The sequence below is a fragment of the Chanos chanos genome, chromosome 10 (genome assembly GCF_902362185.1).
Source record: "Chanos chanos chromosome 10, fChaCha1.1, whole genome shotgun sequence".
Classification (NCBI taxonomy): domain Eukaryota; kingdom Metazoa; phylum Chordata; class Actinopteri; order Gonorynchiformes; family Chanidae; genus Chanos; species Chanos chanos.
Window position 1 is genome coordinate 33831393 of NC_044504.1, and position 17353 is coordinate 33848745.

The window sequence follows — 17353 nt, forward strand, 5'->3', positions numbered from 1 at the left end:
TTGCAGTAATGATGTGCAAATAGAGGCGACGTGCAAAGAGAGATCGCGCTTCATGCGCTGCGTCAATTGCAGTGCCCCTAAGTGACCACAAGGCGGCAATGTTGAAGCAGTCGACGCTTGTGCAGACTGTCACCCAGTTTACGGTCTATGGCTGTCACTAGGTGACCCGGCAGGGAGGAGGGTCTTAGCCGGAAAACAACGAGAGGAGGAGCCGGAGAGAGGGAGAGAGAGAACAGGCGGTTAGTAATGGACTGGGGAAAGAGAGGGGCGAACGAGGTCCTTCGATAACCACGAGAGCATGTTCCATTCGGAAGATTACAGTATGACTGACGGTTACATTGTGCCTTTGTGAGATACGTGTAACGTACGATAAAGAGAAGATAAATTAGAAGACGCAACTGGCTCGCGAAAACAACACTAGCATTTTGGTTTGAACAAAAAACAAGTAAAGGAAGGCAGAATAGGTGAGCAGCGATTTCCATTTTCAGTCGTTGCAGAGAAGTGGGGACGTATTTTATGCCGAAATTGCAAATTTACATACGTGCCTATTCATTACTGACCATTATTAAACATAATTTATACATATCTGATTGTCACACATTTTGTGCGATTAATAACTACTCAATGCTAAGATCAGTTGTTTTGCACGTTATGCCACTTGTCTGGTGTATTAGCCAGTTGTAGCTAACTGAACTTGTATGCCTGTCAGCTTATCTTAATGCGTGCTAAGCAGTAGCTTGACGCGACTTTGTGGTTCAGAAGTTGCACTTAGTCGTGTACCAGATCGAAATGTGCCAGTAAACATGTACTCCGTCCAAAACAATGGAAGTGAGTTTACTTGGTGTCCTGTGAGTGATAGAGAATCGAGTAATGTTACCATTGTGTAGCATGTTCAGGCTTGTCAACTCAGCGGTATGCCCAGTAGTTCGCGATATCAGTTTAATAATTTGGTCCGAGGGAAAGCTGCACGTGCATGCCCAGACATCTTAAATTGTTTTAGTGACAAATTGCTCGTGCCATGATAAATCAGTGTAACTTTAAGGGGCGTCGTTCGACCCTGGCGAATCCACACCTCCTGTATGTAAATAACGTGAGGGTTAATCAAATTATCACAAAGGTTGAAGCTCCATATTCGCTAGAGACGGATATTCGTAAGCATTTTGTGTGATGGAAGTTATTTCCAGGATGTTTTTCGCTTGTTCGTTTGAAGTTTGTTGAACTGTCCGAGTTGCATGATCGTAAAAAAGATATTCAAGCGATGAGCAAGCAAGCCGTATTTAAAGCTACACAGCCTATAGGACACGAGTCGTACAGGTCAACAGCTAGTGTATCCGATATGGACCGACACTTTAATAAACCTGTTTTCTTTTTTGCCTCCAGAGGTGTAAATTATCAGTTATGCGGAGGAAACAAACAATAATCTATCTGATAAAGCAAAAAAAAAAAAAAAAACACACCCATACATCCAACTCTGCGGTTTCTTTTACTTGTATTGCAGCATCAGATGTCCATGTATTTCAGCGTTTTTGTTTGACAGTAAGACTGGCATCAGTGTGACCTTTTCCACTTCACGTTGTCTAATTAGAGACCTGCCCACGTGCGGCTAGTTGCATTCTGACATCTGCACTTTCCCGCATGTGAGGCATTCGCGTTCCACTAGGGAACCGATTATAATTTGCACAGTAGAGCAGATAGTTTGGAACGTGTCCAGGTATTGACAGAGACTGCTCTGGCCTATCCACTTGGGTAAAGCTAGTCCTTTATCACAGTGATCTAAGACCCATTCATAGATCTATGTCAGTGATTCTCAACTCTGGGGTGGGGTGTTCCTGCACGTTTTTGTTTTAACTCAGGACTGACACACCTGATTCCACTGATCAGTTAATCGTCAAGCCTTTGATTAACTTAATTAACTGTGGTAATGAAGAGTTAAAACAAAGATGTACAGGACAGTACCCCCCCCCCCCCCCCCCCCAGGACTGGGGCTGAGAATCACTGATCTAAATGAATGTTAATTTCACCATTTGGACAATCATGCATCGCACACTGCTCTCTGCTGTAAAATTTCAAATGTCAGAACACCACGATGAATCCTCTTAATCAAATCAGAGGAGAACAGTTTCAGCCTCCCTGTTTCTTTTCTTTTTTTTAATAAATGAGTGAGAACAATCCTTTAGACTGTACTAGCAACAAGCAAGAAAAAGGATAAAAAAAATCTCTTAAAAGACACAATAAGGGTTTGGTCCGTGGCACAGCTTTGTCTGGAGAGTTAGTTCTGTTCTGACGATGTACCGACCCAAGAGGCTAGCCATCACCTGTTGGAAAGCGGGCTTCTACACAGGGCAACCCAGTCAGGACAAGACTCCTCTACGTGTAATTGTGATGCAGAAACTACAGAGATGACGTTGACGTAGAACTGCACCTTGTGTCTTCGTGTTCCATTCAGTCTCTACTCTCCCGTTGACACACTCTGTGTATGTCTGACAGTTAATGACGTCACACCCGGTGGGAGTGAAAGAGTGTCTTAGAGGACTTGGGAGAGTTTACATACCTTTGTATACCTGTAGACTATGTTAAAAAAAAAAGGCTTTGTTTGACACAAGGTTTTGGGGTGGGTTTTTTTTTTTTTTTTTTTTGGTCTATGTAAAAGAATTCTCCTTAAAAAAAAGACAACCCATAGCCTTGTGTAGCTTGCCTCTAACCAGCAGCAGAGAGAAAGCTTGTCTCCCCTCCTCTGTTGTGAGGAGTGCTGTTGATCCACATGGCTGAGGCAGAGTCTCAGAGGGAGGGCAGGCAGCAGAAAAAGACAGAGTGTGGTCGGGAAAGCTTACAGTTTTAAATCATTTTAAAAGGACAGAACGCAGCAAAAGTGAACAATTACAGGTTCAGATCGAGCGGCCTGTTTGTTTAACAGTCTTAACACAGCCGCATAACAACGTCCTTTCAGCGGTGAAGACTGAACTAGTTGTGTTTCTTCTCGGATGCAGGATAGATGTAACATGACTACAGTAAAGGAATGTGAACTACAGTGACTCTGTTTTGATGGAAACCGACTCTCACCGTTCTTTTTTTTTTTTTTTTTCCTTTTTAATTTATTTTTTAAGACTCTGGCGTTCAGCCTCATGAGATTCAGTCTTGCCTGGGGTTTCTGAACTGCACATCATGAAATCTTTTGTACTCAGGTTAACCCTAACGCGCGGGGTGCTTTTGAAACACTGAGCTGCTCAGTTTTTGGAAATGTTTTTTTTGTTTGTTTGTTTGGTTTGTTTGTAGAAGCATGTTTTTGATAAGCATATCTTAATGTAGAAGTATTCAGCATGGGCAGGGGTGAAAGTGAAAGAGAAATGCAATCATTTTTAATGTCTTTTTTTTTTTTTTTTGACGAATAATGATCTGCCGTTCATTAAACATGTCTCTTTCACACAGAAACACTGGGTAAGATATTGGTCTCTTAAAACCTGGAAACGAGCCCGTGTGGTTGCCATTGTAAATCTATTTACTTCATCTGCTCAAAGCTGATTTAAAGCTGTTTTCTGGACTTTGTTTGGTTATTGCTTAACTCGAGGCATCAGAAGTTTCCTGCAGGAGGACTGCGTTGAGGGTGCGTTTCCTCTGACTGCGCAGGCGCTTGACATAAAGATTCCAGAACGTTCCACGTGCGGCCGCTCCACTGACTGAAACACCTACTACAGCTTTAAGTTCGTGTCTCCTCACTTAGTTACTAATTCAGTTCTCTCTCTTTTTTTCCCTCTCTCTCTCTCTCTCTCTCTCTCTCTCTCTCTCTCTCTTTTCTCTCCTTCAGGCTCCTCAGTATGAGTCGAGATGGATGGAGAAAGAAAGCCAGTGAAGATGATGGTTGGGGAGGAAGGGTGAGTACCTGCCTCCTCTCCCATTGAAAGCGTCTGCTGGGTTTTGCCACGGGCTGCTCGATTATGGCAAAAATCATAATCACGATTATTTTGGTCAATACTGAGATCGCGATTATTTAACATGATTACTCATTGGCTTTGAAAGCATCATGCATTTATTGAACTTTTAAAAAAAACGTGTCTTTTTAACAGTGGATTTTCTGGAACTTTAAATATAATTCAACTGAAAAACAACTAAAAAATATATGAAAATGTAAAAAAAAAAAATGATGCACATAAATATATACACATTTAAATAAAAAGATGCGGTGCAATAATTGTTTTATCTTAATGATCTTGTTTTCACAATCGCTGGAAGCCACAAGCGTAACTGAAAATGAAATTCGATTATCTGCACGGCCCTAGTTTTGCCTAGACGTTTCACGGCCCCAGGGTACAGAGGGGTAAAACTCACTGAAGGACATGAAGAGCATCACTGTCAGCACAGTACTTTGACTTTCCTCAGACGACGCCACATTAGCCATATTAGCCAAACCTAGACTTTATGTAAAGCAGCAGCCAGTGGATAGTGGAGCGTGTTCATTAATGGTCTTTACTGAGCTCTTTAGGACATAACTGTCCTCGTATCCGTGTTGGATTTACACATGCTGTCTTAAAGAAAGAAAGAAGAATGGAAATGTTCCGTCTCCTTAGACCGCCTGTTGAGAAAGTGATGCTTTAGTATGATGCGGTCTGTATGGTAACAGTGAATAAGTCCGGTAACAGTGAATAGGTCCTGTCACAGTGAACGGTAAAAACGTGGTATTGCAGTGGCGTATGGAAAATGTGCTTTGGCTTTGGCTGCCTACCTCTACAGAGAGAGAAACCTAGTAAGGGAATGAGCGACTCTGGCGGTATATCATGCCTGTTGTGGTAAACCTTGGTGTTTCTCTTGACCAGGCTCCAAATCACAAATCCTGAGGATCAGACGGAGAATGGCGTCTTAGGAACACTGTGAAACACTGTTTTAGCGGAACTTTATCTCACGTCACCAAGTGACTCGTACTTTGGTTTCTTTTTGTTGCCTGGGCTGCTGACACACCGTTTTCACTGCATTAACAAAAAAGAGCTGCTGCTTTTACCAATGTGATGAGAGCGAGAGAGAGAGGGAGAGAGTGAAAGAAAGACAGAGAGAGAGAGAGACAGAGAGAGCATGCATCATGTGTGCCAGCACTTTCTTTTCGGACTGGTTTTAAAATCTTTTGTTGTTCTTTAAGGCATTCAAAGTTCAAGCACATGTCTGTCATATCTGAGTGTCTTACAGGCCGGGTTTCAAACTGGGATTGAAGATAATCCCTCGCTGTCTCTCTCGCTATCCCAAGGGTAAAACACAAGAGGAGTGACTGATTGGAGAAGCAGCCTTTTTGCTGTAAACAAGATTCTGTGAACAGTTTTTAAAAGCGGCTCGGTTTATTGAAGTGTCTGGCGGTCATGAACTCCTCTTTCTTTATGTTTGGACACTCATGTATCACTTCTAGAGCTTTGTTTTTTGTATGTACGAATTATAATTCTCCTTTCTGTTCTCATGTGAATAGTTTCTTTTAAACCTGTTTCTTTTTCTCTTCAGATTATCTGCTGTTTTCTTTCTACTCCCTTAATGCACTGTTCTATTTTTCATTAAGGAATGATGATGATGATGATGATTATATAATATTTAGCTCCTGTTATGAAATGTGTTCATTTGCGTATGTGGAATAGCTCACGTGGTGATGTTTCTCTCCCCCGTACTCTTGTGAGTGGAGACTGCCCCAGTTAGATTGTGTTGAATATTTCCATCATATCTTTGTGTTTGTGTGTTTGTGTTTGTTTGTGTGTGTGTGTTTGTGTCTGTGTGTGTGTGTGTGTGTGTGTGTGTGTGTGTCTGTGTGTGTGTGTGTGTGTGTGTCTGTGTGTGTACGCGCGTCTCCTCTGTTTCCGTCTAGACGCTTTTTCATTTCTCTGGAGCTGATGACTAATTCTGATGCACCTCACCTGCCGACTTCTGTGGCGTCTTGCTTTTTACTGTCGAGTGTGCGCACGGTTCTGATTGGCTGACAGCAAGTCCTCAGAATCTATGGAACATTTCCTGTCACATGAATAGTTTGGTCTCATGGGACATGTACTGTTTATGAACAATTTCATGCACATTTATATGAAAGCAGAGGCAGTATTTCATCTCGGAGCAGATATGTGTATGCGTCTGACATGTGAATACTCCAATTAATTTGTTTTCTACAAACTGATGCAATATGGAATGACTTATATTTCAGATGAAAGGAGTGATTCTTAAGCCTTGTGTGTGTGCGTGACACACTTTATCAAAGGGTTTTTGGCTCAGGCTTAATTTGCCGCTTCACTAAGTTTGCCTTTAGGGTTTTTTGCGGATGAAAATTTCGAACTGTATTCATTCATTTCAGGGGGAATTTCCCTTTTTTTTTTTTTTTTTTTTTAAATTTTTAGAGGCTTGGAGACGGAAAGGAGCGGCAGGTCGTTTATTTATTTATTTATTTTTTAAAATGCCTGTTTACCGCTCAAGAAACAACTGCTGATTCTCAGCGTTTTGTCCGTTGCCATGGAGACAGAGAGAGAGTCGCTCTGCCAGTGAAGACTCACACCTTCGGTCTCAGTGTCTGCAGCCTAATGTAACGTTTGCCAGACAGACTCTGACTGTAGCTCTCTCTCTTTGTTTATATTTCATATGGATGTATGCTGGATTTACCTGTTGAGTGCATTTAGACCTCAGTTATGTCTTTGTCAGTGCATGTGGAAACCTGAGAGCTGACAGTTATTGTGGGATTTGCTCTGTCTTGTTTTTTTTTTTTTTTCCTTTGTATTTGCGGTTTCAATGAAAACGGATGTTTTGTGCATGTGAGTGTGAGTGGGTGGGCGTGTGTGTGTGTGTGTGTGTGTGTTGCTGTATTTTATTGAATGTGTTTGGAGTGTAACATGGTGTTTGCGCGTCTCTGTGCACAGGGGGGCTACATGGCTGCGAAGGTGTGTAAATTGGAGCAGCAGTTTCACATGGACGCTCCCAGAGAAAAACAGAAAGAAGGAGCTTCCTCTAGCATCTTTAATGGAGTAGCTATCTACGTCAATGGATACACAGGTCAGAGCAGACACACACACACACTTTGAATATTACCCAGAGACTGGAACATGGATGTGAGTTGATTGAGTTGGTCCTTGTGGTAGACCTATGCTTCACCTTTCACAACACACAGATATGCCGTTCAAATGGGTCTTTCTCTGCAACATTGAATGGGTTCTGCATTGTGTGTGTCTGTGTGTGCGCGCGTGTGTGTACACGGATTTGTATGGGTGTGCATGCATATGTGTGTGTGTGTGTGTGTGTGTGTGTATGGGTGTGCATGCATATGTGTATGTATGGGTGTGTGTGTGTGTGTGTGTGTGTATGGGTGTGCGTGCATATGTGTATGTATGGGTGTGTATGGGTGTGTGTGCATATATGTATGTATGGGGGTGTGTGTGGGTGTGCATGCGTATGTGTATGTATGGTTGTGAATGTGGGTGTGTATGTGTGTATGCCGCAGATCCCAGTGCCGATGAGCTGCGTAGACTCATGATGCTACATGGCGGCCAGTACCATGTATATTACTCACGCTCCAAAACTACACACACCATCGCCACAAACCTGCCCAACAACAAGATCCAGGAACTCAAAGGGGAGAAAGTAGTGCGGCCAGAGTGGATCACAGACAGGTGTGTGTTCTGTGTGTGTGTGTGTGTGTGTGTGTCACACTATGCATGTGTTAGTATGTGTGTGCACACGTATGCACTGTCAATATTCACTGTGCAGTGTATATTTACACATATGTAAATCCGCTGTATGTCATTGGTGCAAGCAGTACCTGTAATCTGGTGCTCACGAAGAAACAAACCCTCTCTCTCCTGTTTAGCATTAAGGCCGGCCGACAGCTTTCCTACCTGCAGTACCAGCTGTATCCCAAACAGAAGAGCCTGGCTTTTCCAAGCATGTGTGTCCGAAAAGCCCAAGAGCCTGCCAGCTCCAACCCAAGTCATCCTCATCAAGGAAATATCCATCCGCAGTCCAACAACGACCAAATCCTCCCAAGCTACAGTCACCCCAAAACAGCTCTCAACAGCCCTCTAACGATGCAGCAACAATCTAACCTCATTCAGCATAGCCATCAGGAGTCTGACATCAGACTGTGAGTATGGTTTATCGCTCTGTGTGTGTGTCTGTGTGTGTGTTTTATAGGAGAGAACAAAAAAGAAATCATAATCGTTATTTCTGATTTGTCTGTGTGCTGTAGGAATGGCTCGGTCAGAGGTTGCCCCAGACAGGGCGAGGAAACCCCCAAGGTTAATGGGGTTCATGAGGAGACCAGAGATAACCCCTGTCCTGCCACGGGCGGGTTGAAGGAGTCCACACTCATCAACGGCCACGCCCATCTTGTTAACGGTGCCTTAAAACCTCTAGACTTGGCTCCTCACTCAAATCGTCCCTTCGCTGGGGTCAGGCCGAGGTCTCCTCAGCCCCATTCTCCTCACTTGGAGCACAGAGACGCAGCAGGTCCCAGCCGCCCCCCTCCTGTGAGTCCGAAACCAGATGCCGATCAGAGACCCAGAACACCTATCGCCTGTCCATCAAAACTGTCCAATCCCCAATCTGCACCTCACCACAGGCAAGATTCTGATTTGCCCAGCGCTCAGAGTTCTGTTCTACCCGGGCTGAGCACCAATCAGGGGCTGTTTAATATATCAGAGAAGTCGGTCCTCCAGGATCAGACAGGCAGGGTTTCTGTGAACGGGAGTTTCCACAGCGTTTCGCCCTTTAAACCCACCCCGAACGACTGTGGCCAGTCAGGCAAATCCGTGGCCCAGGAGGCGGAAGCCAAAATCATCTCAGAGTTCTACTCTCACTCCAGACTCCACCATATCTCCACATGGAGGAACGAGTTCTCGGAGTACGTGAACTCGCTGCAGAGCCGACGGCGCGCGGGGGGCGGAGCCGTGTTCTCCGGAAAAGACAGGCTCAGGAAGCTCTGTGTGAATTCCAATTCAGGTAGAGTTAACGCTGTCTGTTTCTCCCTCTCGTGATCGATTTTTCCACGTATTACGGTTCTCTGGGTCTTGATGATTTGGGGGGGAGGAATGATTAATTGGCAGTTGGCTGCATTTTATTTTAACGCTCTTTCAGTCGTTCACTACAGTCATTTGGATTGTCATAAGCCGTTCCTGCTATGATTTTCCCATTATTGCAAAGGTCTTCATTGATTTATGGGTGTGTGGGGATGAGCAGTGCATTGATTAAGATTTGTTAATGATGGAGGAGCAGGGTGAGAGAGAGATGGAGAAAGATTTGGAAATACATTAGAGCTTATATTTCACTTAAGCCTCTGTCGCTCTCACACTCAACCTTTCTCATCCACTCCTTTTTCCTCCTCTCCACCTTTTCTCTCACCTGCGCTCCTGTCTTGTCTCTGCCCCAAGGTTCTTCCTGCCTTCGTGCACCTCAGGTACGTCAGTCCTGTATCCTTCATGTGGACATGGATTGCTTCTTCGTGTCAGTGGGCATCAGACACAGACCTGACCTTGTAGGTGAGTCTCTGTTATACTCTGTCTCACATAGGGCGCACCACACAGACAGGTATGTACACTGTCAAAACCTGAAAACAATGCTACAGTACTCGATTTTCCCAGAAAAGAAGTGCTTTTTTCCATATGCAGCACATGTTAAATAATTGGGCACAGGAAGAGGAAAAACAGGGTACCTACCAAATATGAAATGCTTGCGTGCCAAAGGGGGTGAATACATTTGAAAGCAGAGTTTTTCAGTTTTCTATCTTTCATGTGTTTTTCTTTTAAAATAAGGTGATTATGGCCCATGGAAATGTTATGTATGTTTTTTAACCACACATACAAAAAAAATAATAATCCAGTGTTGTGTAGTTATTCTGGATTGTAACTGCACACATTGTGGTCACAGTCTGGGGGTTGAATACTTTCCACACCCACTGTAAGTAAGATGCAGTACTGACTCAGTTGCTGTCTTACTGTAGGCAAGCCCGTTGCTGTGACGAGTAACCGTGGTCCGGGGTATGTTGCCCAGCGACCAGGTGCCAACCCTCAGCTGGAGCAGTTGTTTTATCAGAGGAAGGCGAACCAGTACAGATCAGGTAATTATGCAGACATGCAGACACAAAGCTTCAGTTCAGTCCGTCTGGGTTAACTGAGTGTAAGATGTACTCACGTCTCTCAATCAGAGAGCAGAGATGGAGAGCTAGAGATGACCCCCTCCCCAGAGAATGAAGAAACTCAAAATAACGGGATGGTACAAGACCTGGCCGCTCTGTCTATGGCAGAGATCGCCTCCTGCAGCTACGAAGCCAGGTACTCACTCACTAATGTGTCTTATACACCATAACTTGTTTACTTACACAGTTATACATAGTAGATAGTTATACTTTTATCATACTGAAACTAAAGGATGTTGCCTTTTGTTAAGCGGAGCCTTTTATAATCACTCTGGTTATGGCTTAGTGTTCTTTTTTTCCTCTTTTTTATTATATAACAATCCAAATCACAGGCCAGGTGTTTGCACAGACACATGTGGAAGTGCTATATGCACATGTCTATCTCTGGCTCTCTCACACACACACACACACATATGCCCACTTTCTCTGGTTTACAGGCAGGCTGGTGTGAGGAACGGTATGTTTTTCGGCCAGGCGAAGCAGTTGTGTCCAGAGCTGCAGGCTGTGCCCTATGACTTCCAGGCTTATAAAGAGGTGGCATTGACCATGTATGAGACTTTGGCCAGGTACACACTCTGTCACTCAAACGACACCTCCTTTAACACGACTCGTGCTCAGAAACACGGCGGTCTTAAACAGTCTCCCTTCCTCTTTTCTCCTCCTCACGCCCAAACCTGTCCCTCCCTCGCTCCGCGTCTCCTCTCGTGTGTCTTTGATTCTCTCAGTTACACATACGACATTGAGGCTCTGAGTTGTGACGAGGCTTTGGTAGACGCCACCGCCCTCCTGGCCGAGCTGGGCATCACACCAAATGATTTGGCCAGCGCCATCCGAGCGGACGTGAAGGAGAAGACTGGCTGCAATGCCTCAGTGGGCATGGGTAAGGGTGATGTGTGTTTTTGCCATGCCATCCTCAGGGCTAAGCAGTGTTTCATTCACCTGCTCTTCTTGAGCGCCAGTTCAAGATACCTGCCCCTCAAAATCCTTTCTATGGCACAATCCGTGAGAAAAAGTCCTAAACTGAGAAAAACGCTGTTACTGCACGTGGCTCAACTCCCTCTTAGATTATTTTCTCTCTGCCTTCTGTTAGGGTCCAACATTCTTTTGGCCAGGTTGGCGACCCGGAAAGCCAAGCCGAATGGGCAGTACTTCCTCAGATCAGAAGAGGTGGACGATTTCATCAGGGATCAGCCGGTCACACGTCTGCCGGGTGAGAACACTGCCCCCTGCTGATCGAAATGTGCACGCCGGAATAACGTTGTTGTTTCAGATTTTTAAACAGAAGGCCATTTGAACCTGGTTCTGTCTGTGTTTGTGTCTGGGTACAGGTGTCGGGCGTTCCATGGCTTCGAAACTGGGCTCGCTCGGGGTGAACACGTGCGGGGACCTTCAGCAGGTGTCCATGGCCCGACTGCAGCGGGAGTTTGGACCACGGACGGGCCAGACCCTGTTCCGTTTCTGCAGGGGGCTGGACGACAGAGCAGTTCGCAGTGAGAAAGCCAGGAAGTCCGTGTCTGCTGAGATGAACTATAACATCCGCTTCACACAGGTCAGTGCTCGTCATGACGACCTTGACTCCATCTAACAGTCCTGTCTCTTTCACTCCCAGCGGCTACTATGTCATGGCTTTTTTTGTTTTGTTTTGCTGCAGGTTAATTTTAACCTCTGACTTTTCATATTTGTTTCTCTCTATCTCTCTTTTTTTCTCTCTCTGATTTTAGGTGGAGGAGGCAGAGTCTTTCCTGACTAACCTGTCTATGGAGGTGCAGAAGCGTCTTCAGGGAGTGGGACTTAAAGGTCGAAGGGTCACTCTGAAGGTCATGATGCGAAAACCAGGGGCCCCTGTGGAGCCAGCCAAGTATGGAGGCCATGGCATCTGCGATAACCTGGCCAGGTGAGTCATCATTTCCTATGGAAAATGGAGTATTAGCACTCTGATTCATCACATTGTAGTTGTGTGGACATTATTGTCTGTGAGATCATTAGTATGGATGTATTTGGTGAAAGTGTTTCTTTCCGTTTTACCTCCCATGGTTGAGTATGTGTGTATCAAACTATATCAAGCCTTTAATCTCTCTCTCTCTAAATCTCTCTAAATGTATGTGTGTGTGTGTGTATGTGTGTGTGTGTGTGTGTATCTGTGTGTGTGTGTCTTATTAGGTCTTCTTCATTGGCTCATGCCACAGACAGCGGGCAGCTGATAGCAGCGGAGGCTCTAAAGCTTTTTTATGCCATGAAGCTGGATGTGAAGGACATGAGGGGGGTGGGGCTCCAGGTGCAGCAGCTGGAGGGATCACACGCAGGCCATCAGGACACCTCAAGCCCAGGAACATCTCGATCACGCTCCATCAGAGACCTGTTCATGGCTCAGCGCCCTATTGGTGGGCAACCCAGTGCTTCCAATCAGGAAAAGAGCTCCACCGTCACAGCTCCTCCCACTCCTCCATCGGAGCCAATGCCTGGTACAAGCAAAGGAGAACCTCCTCCCGTACACACCCCAAACCACGCCCGGACACGCCTCAACTTTAGCATAGAGGTGCCATCTCCCTCTCAGGTAACTGTCTCCATCTGAGTGTCTGGACACAAGTGGTCTGTACGTTCATCAGGGACATAACTACATCACATGATGTAGTTATGAGAGATGAACACTGACGTGGTAATGTGTGTGGGTTATGAGTGTAATGTGCTTGTGAGATCTTGGCTAGAGGTTTAGGTTCAGAACAGCTTTAACATCTAAGAGACTGCAGGAGAAAAAAAAACCCCATAGGAATCCGTCCGTCAAGTGAACAGAGTTGCACAGGAATCTCGTATTTTACACCGATGTCGTTTTGTTGTTTGTTGCCCAGGTGGATCGCTCTGTGTTGGAGGCTTTACCTGCTGAGCTGAGACGGCAGGTGGAAGAATCCTGGAGCCACAGGGAGACAGAACCAAACACCAGTGCCCCGCCCCTCAGTTCTCCATGCCCCTCCCCTCCCCTAGCACAGCCCAGGGGCACCCTGGTACTCCAACTGCCAAACCAGCCTGGCCAAGCGGGTGCCACTGGCATTGTACTGGAACTACCCGACTTCTCCCAGGTACCAGGCAGTAATCTGCCCAATTCCGTGAAATGGAACATTTGGGGAGACGCTGACATGCCAGTTCTTATGTGTGTATACATGATGAATCATATATAACCTATAAATATACACTAACATGTCTTTTTTTGGCTTTGTCTGGAAGGTTGACCCCGAAGTGTTTGCAGCTTTGCCCCAGGAGCTGCAGGAGGAGCTGCGTTCTGCTTATGGGCGTAGGGAAAACGCCCAGCTCCAAGGCACTGTGGGTAAGCAGAGGAGGAGCAGATGAACACGAGCTCTGCAAAGAACCTACAGTGACGTAATGAAAAGTGCCAGTCAGTGACAGGAAATTTGATCAATGACTACTGTGGAAGCCTGTTGCTTTAATCCCCACAGAACTATGGGTTTGTGGTGTTGGCGTCTGCTGTTTTAACAGAATGGAGAGAAAAATGTTACAGAATACTTAAAGAGTTCACCTCTCTCTGTCTTTCTCTGTCTCTGTCTCACTCTCATTCTTGTTCTCATTTCTTTCTTTCTTTCTTTCTTTCTTTGTCTTTCTTTCTTTCTTTGTCCCTGTCCACAGTAGAGCAGAGAAATGCTCTGCTCCAGCTGAAGCAGCCCACAGCTGGCAGGACAAAGCGACGCTATAAGAGGAGGAATGCGAGTCCTGCCAAAAAAGGCCCGAGTCCTCTAAAAAGACTCCTCCCAGGGAACAGCCCTGCCAAACACAGTCCCTCAAAAGCACTACCACTCCCACCCAAACAGATAGACGCATCCACCGGCCTCAAGGTGATGTGACTCCAGTACAAACTGATGTTTGTGTCGTTACAGATGTTTACTCATACATAAGATCATTTACAAACTGGGGGTTTCCATATATTCTTCACAAAATTACTTTTCAGATTAGGATTTAATATACAAATAAAAAAAGTGTACATTTACGTATGTATTTATTTATTTATTTATTTGTTTGTTTGTTTATGTTTGTCTCTGTTGTCCGCTTTTCAGACTGAAAATGGACCATCTTCATCCTCCCAGAAACAAAACATCCCAGAGGTTCTTTCCAAATACACGCCCCGCCCTGCGCCCACCCTGGCTGGAGCGTGTGAGCTGAGTGACATCAGAACCATCCTACGGGAATGGGTCACCACCATCTCAGGTAAAGTGGACCCATCAAAGTCTTCTATGCATACGGATTTTTTTTTTCCCCTTCAGCCCTAACCAAACATATATAACTCAGCTTAGTCACATTTTAGCTGTACAAGGACTGAATGTGCTCAAATAGTGACTGAAACTGGGGGTGAAATAAAATTAGGAGTACATGAATTCACTATCTGAAACAAAGATAGCGCATTGTGTGGTGGTCAGTTAGACTGGAATCTGTTGGATGTGTTTGGTCTGTGTAGAGCCTGTGGAGGAGGACATACTTCAGGTTGTCAGATACTGCACTGAGCTGGTGGAGGATAAAGACCTGGAGAAACTTGACCTGGTCATCAAGTATATGAAAAGGTACTTTCCCCTATCGGCCTTCTTAAAAAAAATAACTACCCTCTCCCTGTTTTACTGTCTTTCTTTGGTATCAGTCGCTACCTTTTCATTTTTCACCCAGAACATTGGTCAACGGTATAAATTCAAAAATACGGCTGACTTTGTTTGGATACAGTTGAAATCTAGATAATTGTTAGTTCTTTTCAGTAGACTGAAGCAGTCATTGTTACACTACCAATGGGCATGTCTGTTAGTTTCTCTTTTAACCTGAGACACTATGTCTGTCTCCTCTCATTCATTCTCCCAGGCTAATGCAGCAGTCAGTGGAATCTGTTTGGAGCATGGCATTTGACTTTATACTTGACAACGTGCAGGTGGTGGTGCAGCAAACCTACGGCAGCACCCTGAAGATTACATAGGACAGCCCCGTTCTCCTTTAACATCTGCCCTTGATGAAGTCTGTAAAAGAACACTACGGAATTCCAAATGCTCAGATCATCATGACATCATGTAAACATTCTTTTGTATGACATCATTGGATCCAGCTCTTGATCGAGACACACAGAGAAGTTGTAACCGTGAGGTCATGGCAGTGCTCTTTTAAATGTGACCACAATAGAATTTATAAAAGTCTTTGAGCAGTTCATTGCAGCACTTTTCGTACGATGTGATGTCAAATGAACAACGCCCTCCCACTGTGACATCATCAAAATGGTCTCACAACAGTCTGTTGTTGTAAAGTCAACAAAACTGTGCCCATTTCCTCCTGAAGAGAGCTCTCACGATGACACGAAAGGAGATGCGAACGTGTGTTTAAGATTTGTAGACAAGCAAATATCTGTTTACCAAATGGACATAAACTCTAGGATAATATTTTTGACTGCTGCCCAGAGTGAAGATATTTCAGAGCAAATTGTGTCTGCCACTCTCCATTTTCTTTCTCTCAAGGTCTTCTGTTTTAATGCCCTTCACATCCTTTCACTAAATCCTTCTGTGATGTGCCATTTTGACATCTGAAGTATCTAACAACCTTGTAGCAAAACAAAATGCCTTCTTAGAGGACTGTCTATGGTTTTTACACTCACAAAAAAAACAAAAACAAAAGAAAACTGAGCATTTTTTTACTCAAGCTTCACAAAAGTGCCAAATTTTGTCTGTATAGCATGTAAATAAGGATTCAAAACCTCATATAGTTGACATTTACATAAACAGTTGGTTCTGTTAAGATATTTTATCTGTATTCTCGTATGTTGTTTACAGGTTGTGTACATTTTCCGTGTTATCTTGACTGTTCATTTTGTGCGTTTGCGTGTGTGTGCGTTTCTGTCTGTGTGTGTGAATGAAGAAGGAGTGGGGTGTTTGGAGGGTCTGTAGAAGCTGGCCAAAGCCCTTATGTGCTCTGACACACCTTTTGTAGGAACTGTAGACACTCAACATCCTCCTCTTCTACCGTAATCACCGGTATGTGAAGTACTGTCAAAAAAACGAGACCTCATCCTTTTACTGTGTCATCGGTGTAAAGGAACAGGTTTCTTAAGATGCCAAGTGTGGGGTTCATCACACACTCCTCTTACTGGTGTCCAGTGTACTAACATTGACTAATTCACGATTGCGATCCTCTTGGTGTACATATGCACTGAATGTAACATGTTTCCAGACATAAAGACCTTCCTTAGCTTGTATTTCATCTTGTAGTTCACTGAAACACTCTCAAGCGATTTGTAAGGAAAAGATTGAGAATCAACATCTTATGGATTTTAGAAGTGTTTTCTTCCAATTTTGCCATATGTTTAGGAGGTTTTAGACTGGAACAAGACTTTGGTCAGCAGATGTGTCTGTCATAACTGACCTGTGCCTGAAGACCTGAAGCTGTGACATCATTTGTATGTTTTCTAAACTAATGCTAATAAACTTGGATCTCTGTAATGCCTTTGCCTCTCTGACATTTATATTGAATTTCTTAACATGGATTTCTATGCTTTATTTGGATCACTTGTGTAGGTTCCTTTCTGAAATAAACAGTTATCTAGGTAAATAACATTTTAAAGAGATGAGATAAGTAACATTGTAAACCTGGAAAAAAAGATGCACTTTCAACCGCATTATAAAGAAGTTTTGTCCCAGAGAATAGAAAAAGACCAGATATTTAAATACACAAGTAATGCATGCATTAGGCAGAATGGAAAAACAGGAGTACAACCTGGGCAGTACGACAACAGAGCATTTCATATTTTATATTTCAGATACTAAGAATTTTTATCCGTTTTACAATCCAAAACCAAACTCCCTTTGTCATATATGACAGTGACAGGTTTGTTTGTTCGTTTGCTCATTTATTTATTTATTTATTCATATCTGGGTCTTGGTACTGCTTTTATCTGTGAGATTGTTAACGGGACCTCGCTAGACGTGGGACTTGACTGAAGTCGCCCTTTTACGTCGATCCGACGTAAATTTTACTATAGATGTATAAACTGTTTTTGCCATTTCTAAATAAATCGTTGAGATTAGGATTAGGTTTTTAAACTGGTTTAGGAATGTATCTAATTCCATGGAAAATGCCCTCCACTATATAATAACAGAGAAGAAACATCGACGTTTTTCTGGGTCTCCGGGTTGCGTAACACTTGATGATGCAGACTCCTTGACGTCCCAACTGTAGAAGCTTTACGGTATCAAGTGTGTC

At 44.1% G+C, this 17353-nt stretch overlaps 1 protein-coding gene across 1 annotated transcript; it reads left to right on the forward strand.

The window, feature by feature from the left end:
- The first annotated feature begins 393 nt into the window (after positions 1–393).
- rev1 (REV1 DNA directed polymerase) lies at positions 394–15680 on the forward strand. Its single transcript, XM_030786280.1, has 21 exons — positions 394–464; positions 3803–3869; positions 6861–6993; positions 7439–7607; positions 7805–8077; positions 8183–8934; positions 9363–9470; positions 9932–10048; positions 10136–10262; positions 10564–10692; positions 10852–11006; positions 11217–11336; positions 11455–11675; positions 11848–12020; positions 12287–12680; positions 12973–13200; positions 13346–13445; positions 13763–13968; positions 14188–14338; positions 14586–14688; positions 14975–15680. The coding sequence occupies exons 2-21, from the start codon at positions 3813–3815 to the stop codon at positions 15084–15086; spliced, it is 3828 nt and encodes a 1275-aa protein (XP_030642140.1). The 5' UTR covers positions 394–464; positions 3803–3812; the 3' UTR covers positions 15087–15680.
- The last annotated feature ends 1673 nt before the right edge of the window (positions 15681–17353 follow it).

Excerpts from the sequence above, each read along its gene's own strand:
- rev1 (XM_030786280.1), top strand. The coding sequence starts at position 3,813 with ATGAGTCGAGATGGATGGAGAAAGAAAGCCAGTGAAGATGATGGTTGG. Across the intron at positions 8,078-8,182 it reads CAGGAGTCTGACATCAGACT|GAATGGCTCGGTCAGAGGTT; the intron begins GTGAGTATGGTT and ends TGTGTGCTGTAG. Across the intron at positions 10,263-10,563 it reads TCCTGCAGCTACGAAGCCAG|GCAGGCTGGTGTGAGGAACG; the intron begins GTACTCACTCAC and ends TCTGGTTTACAG.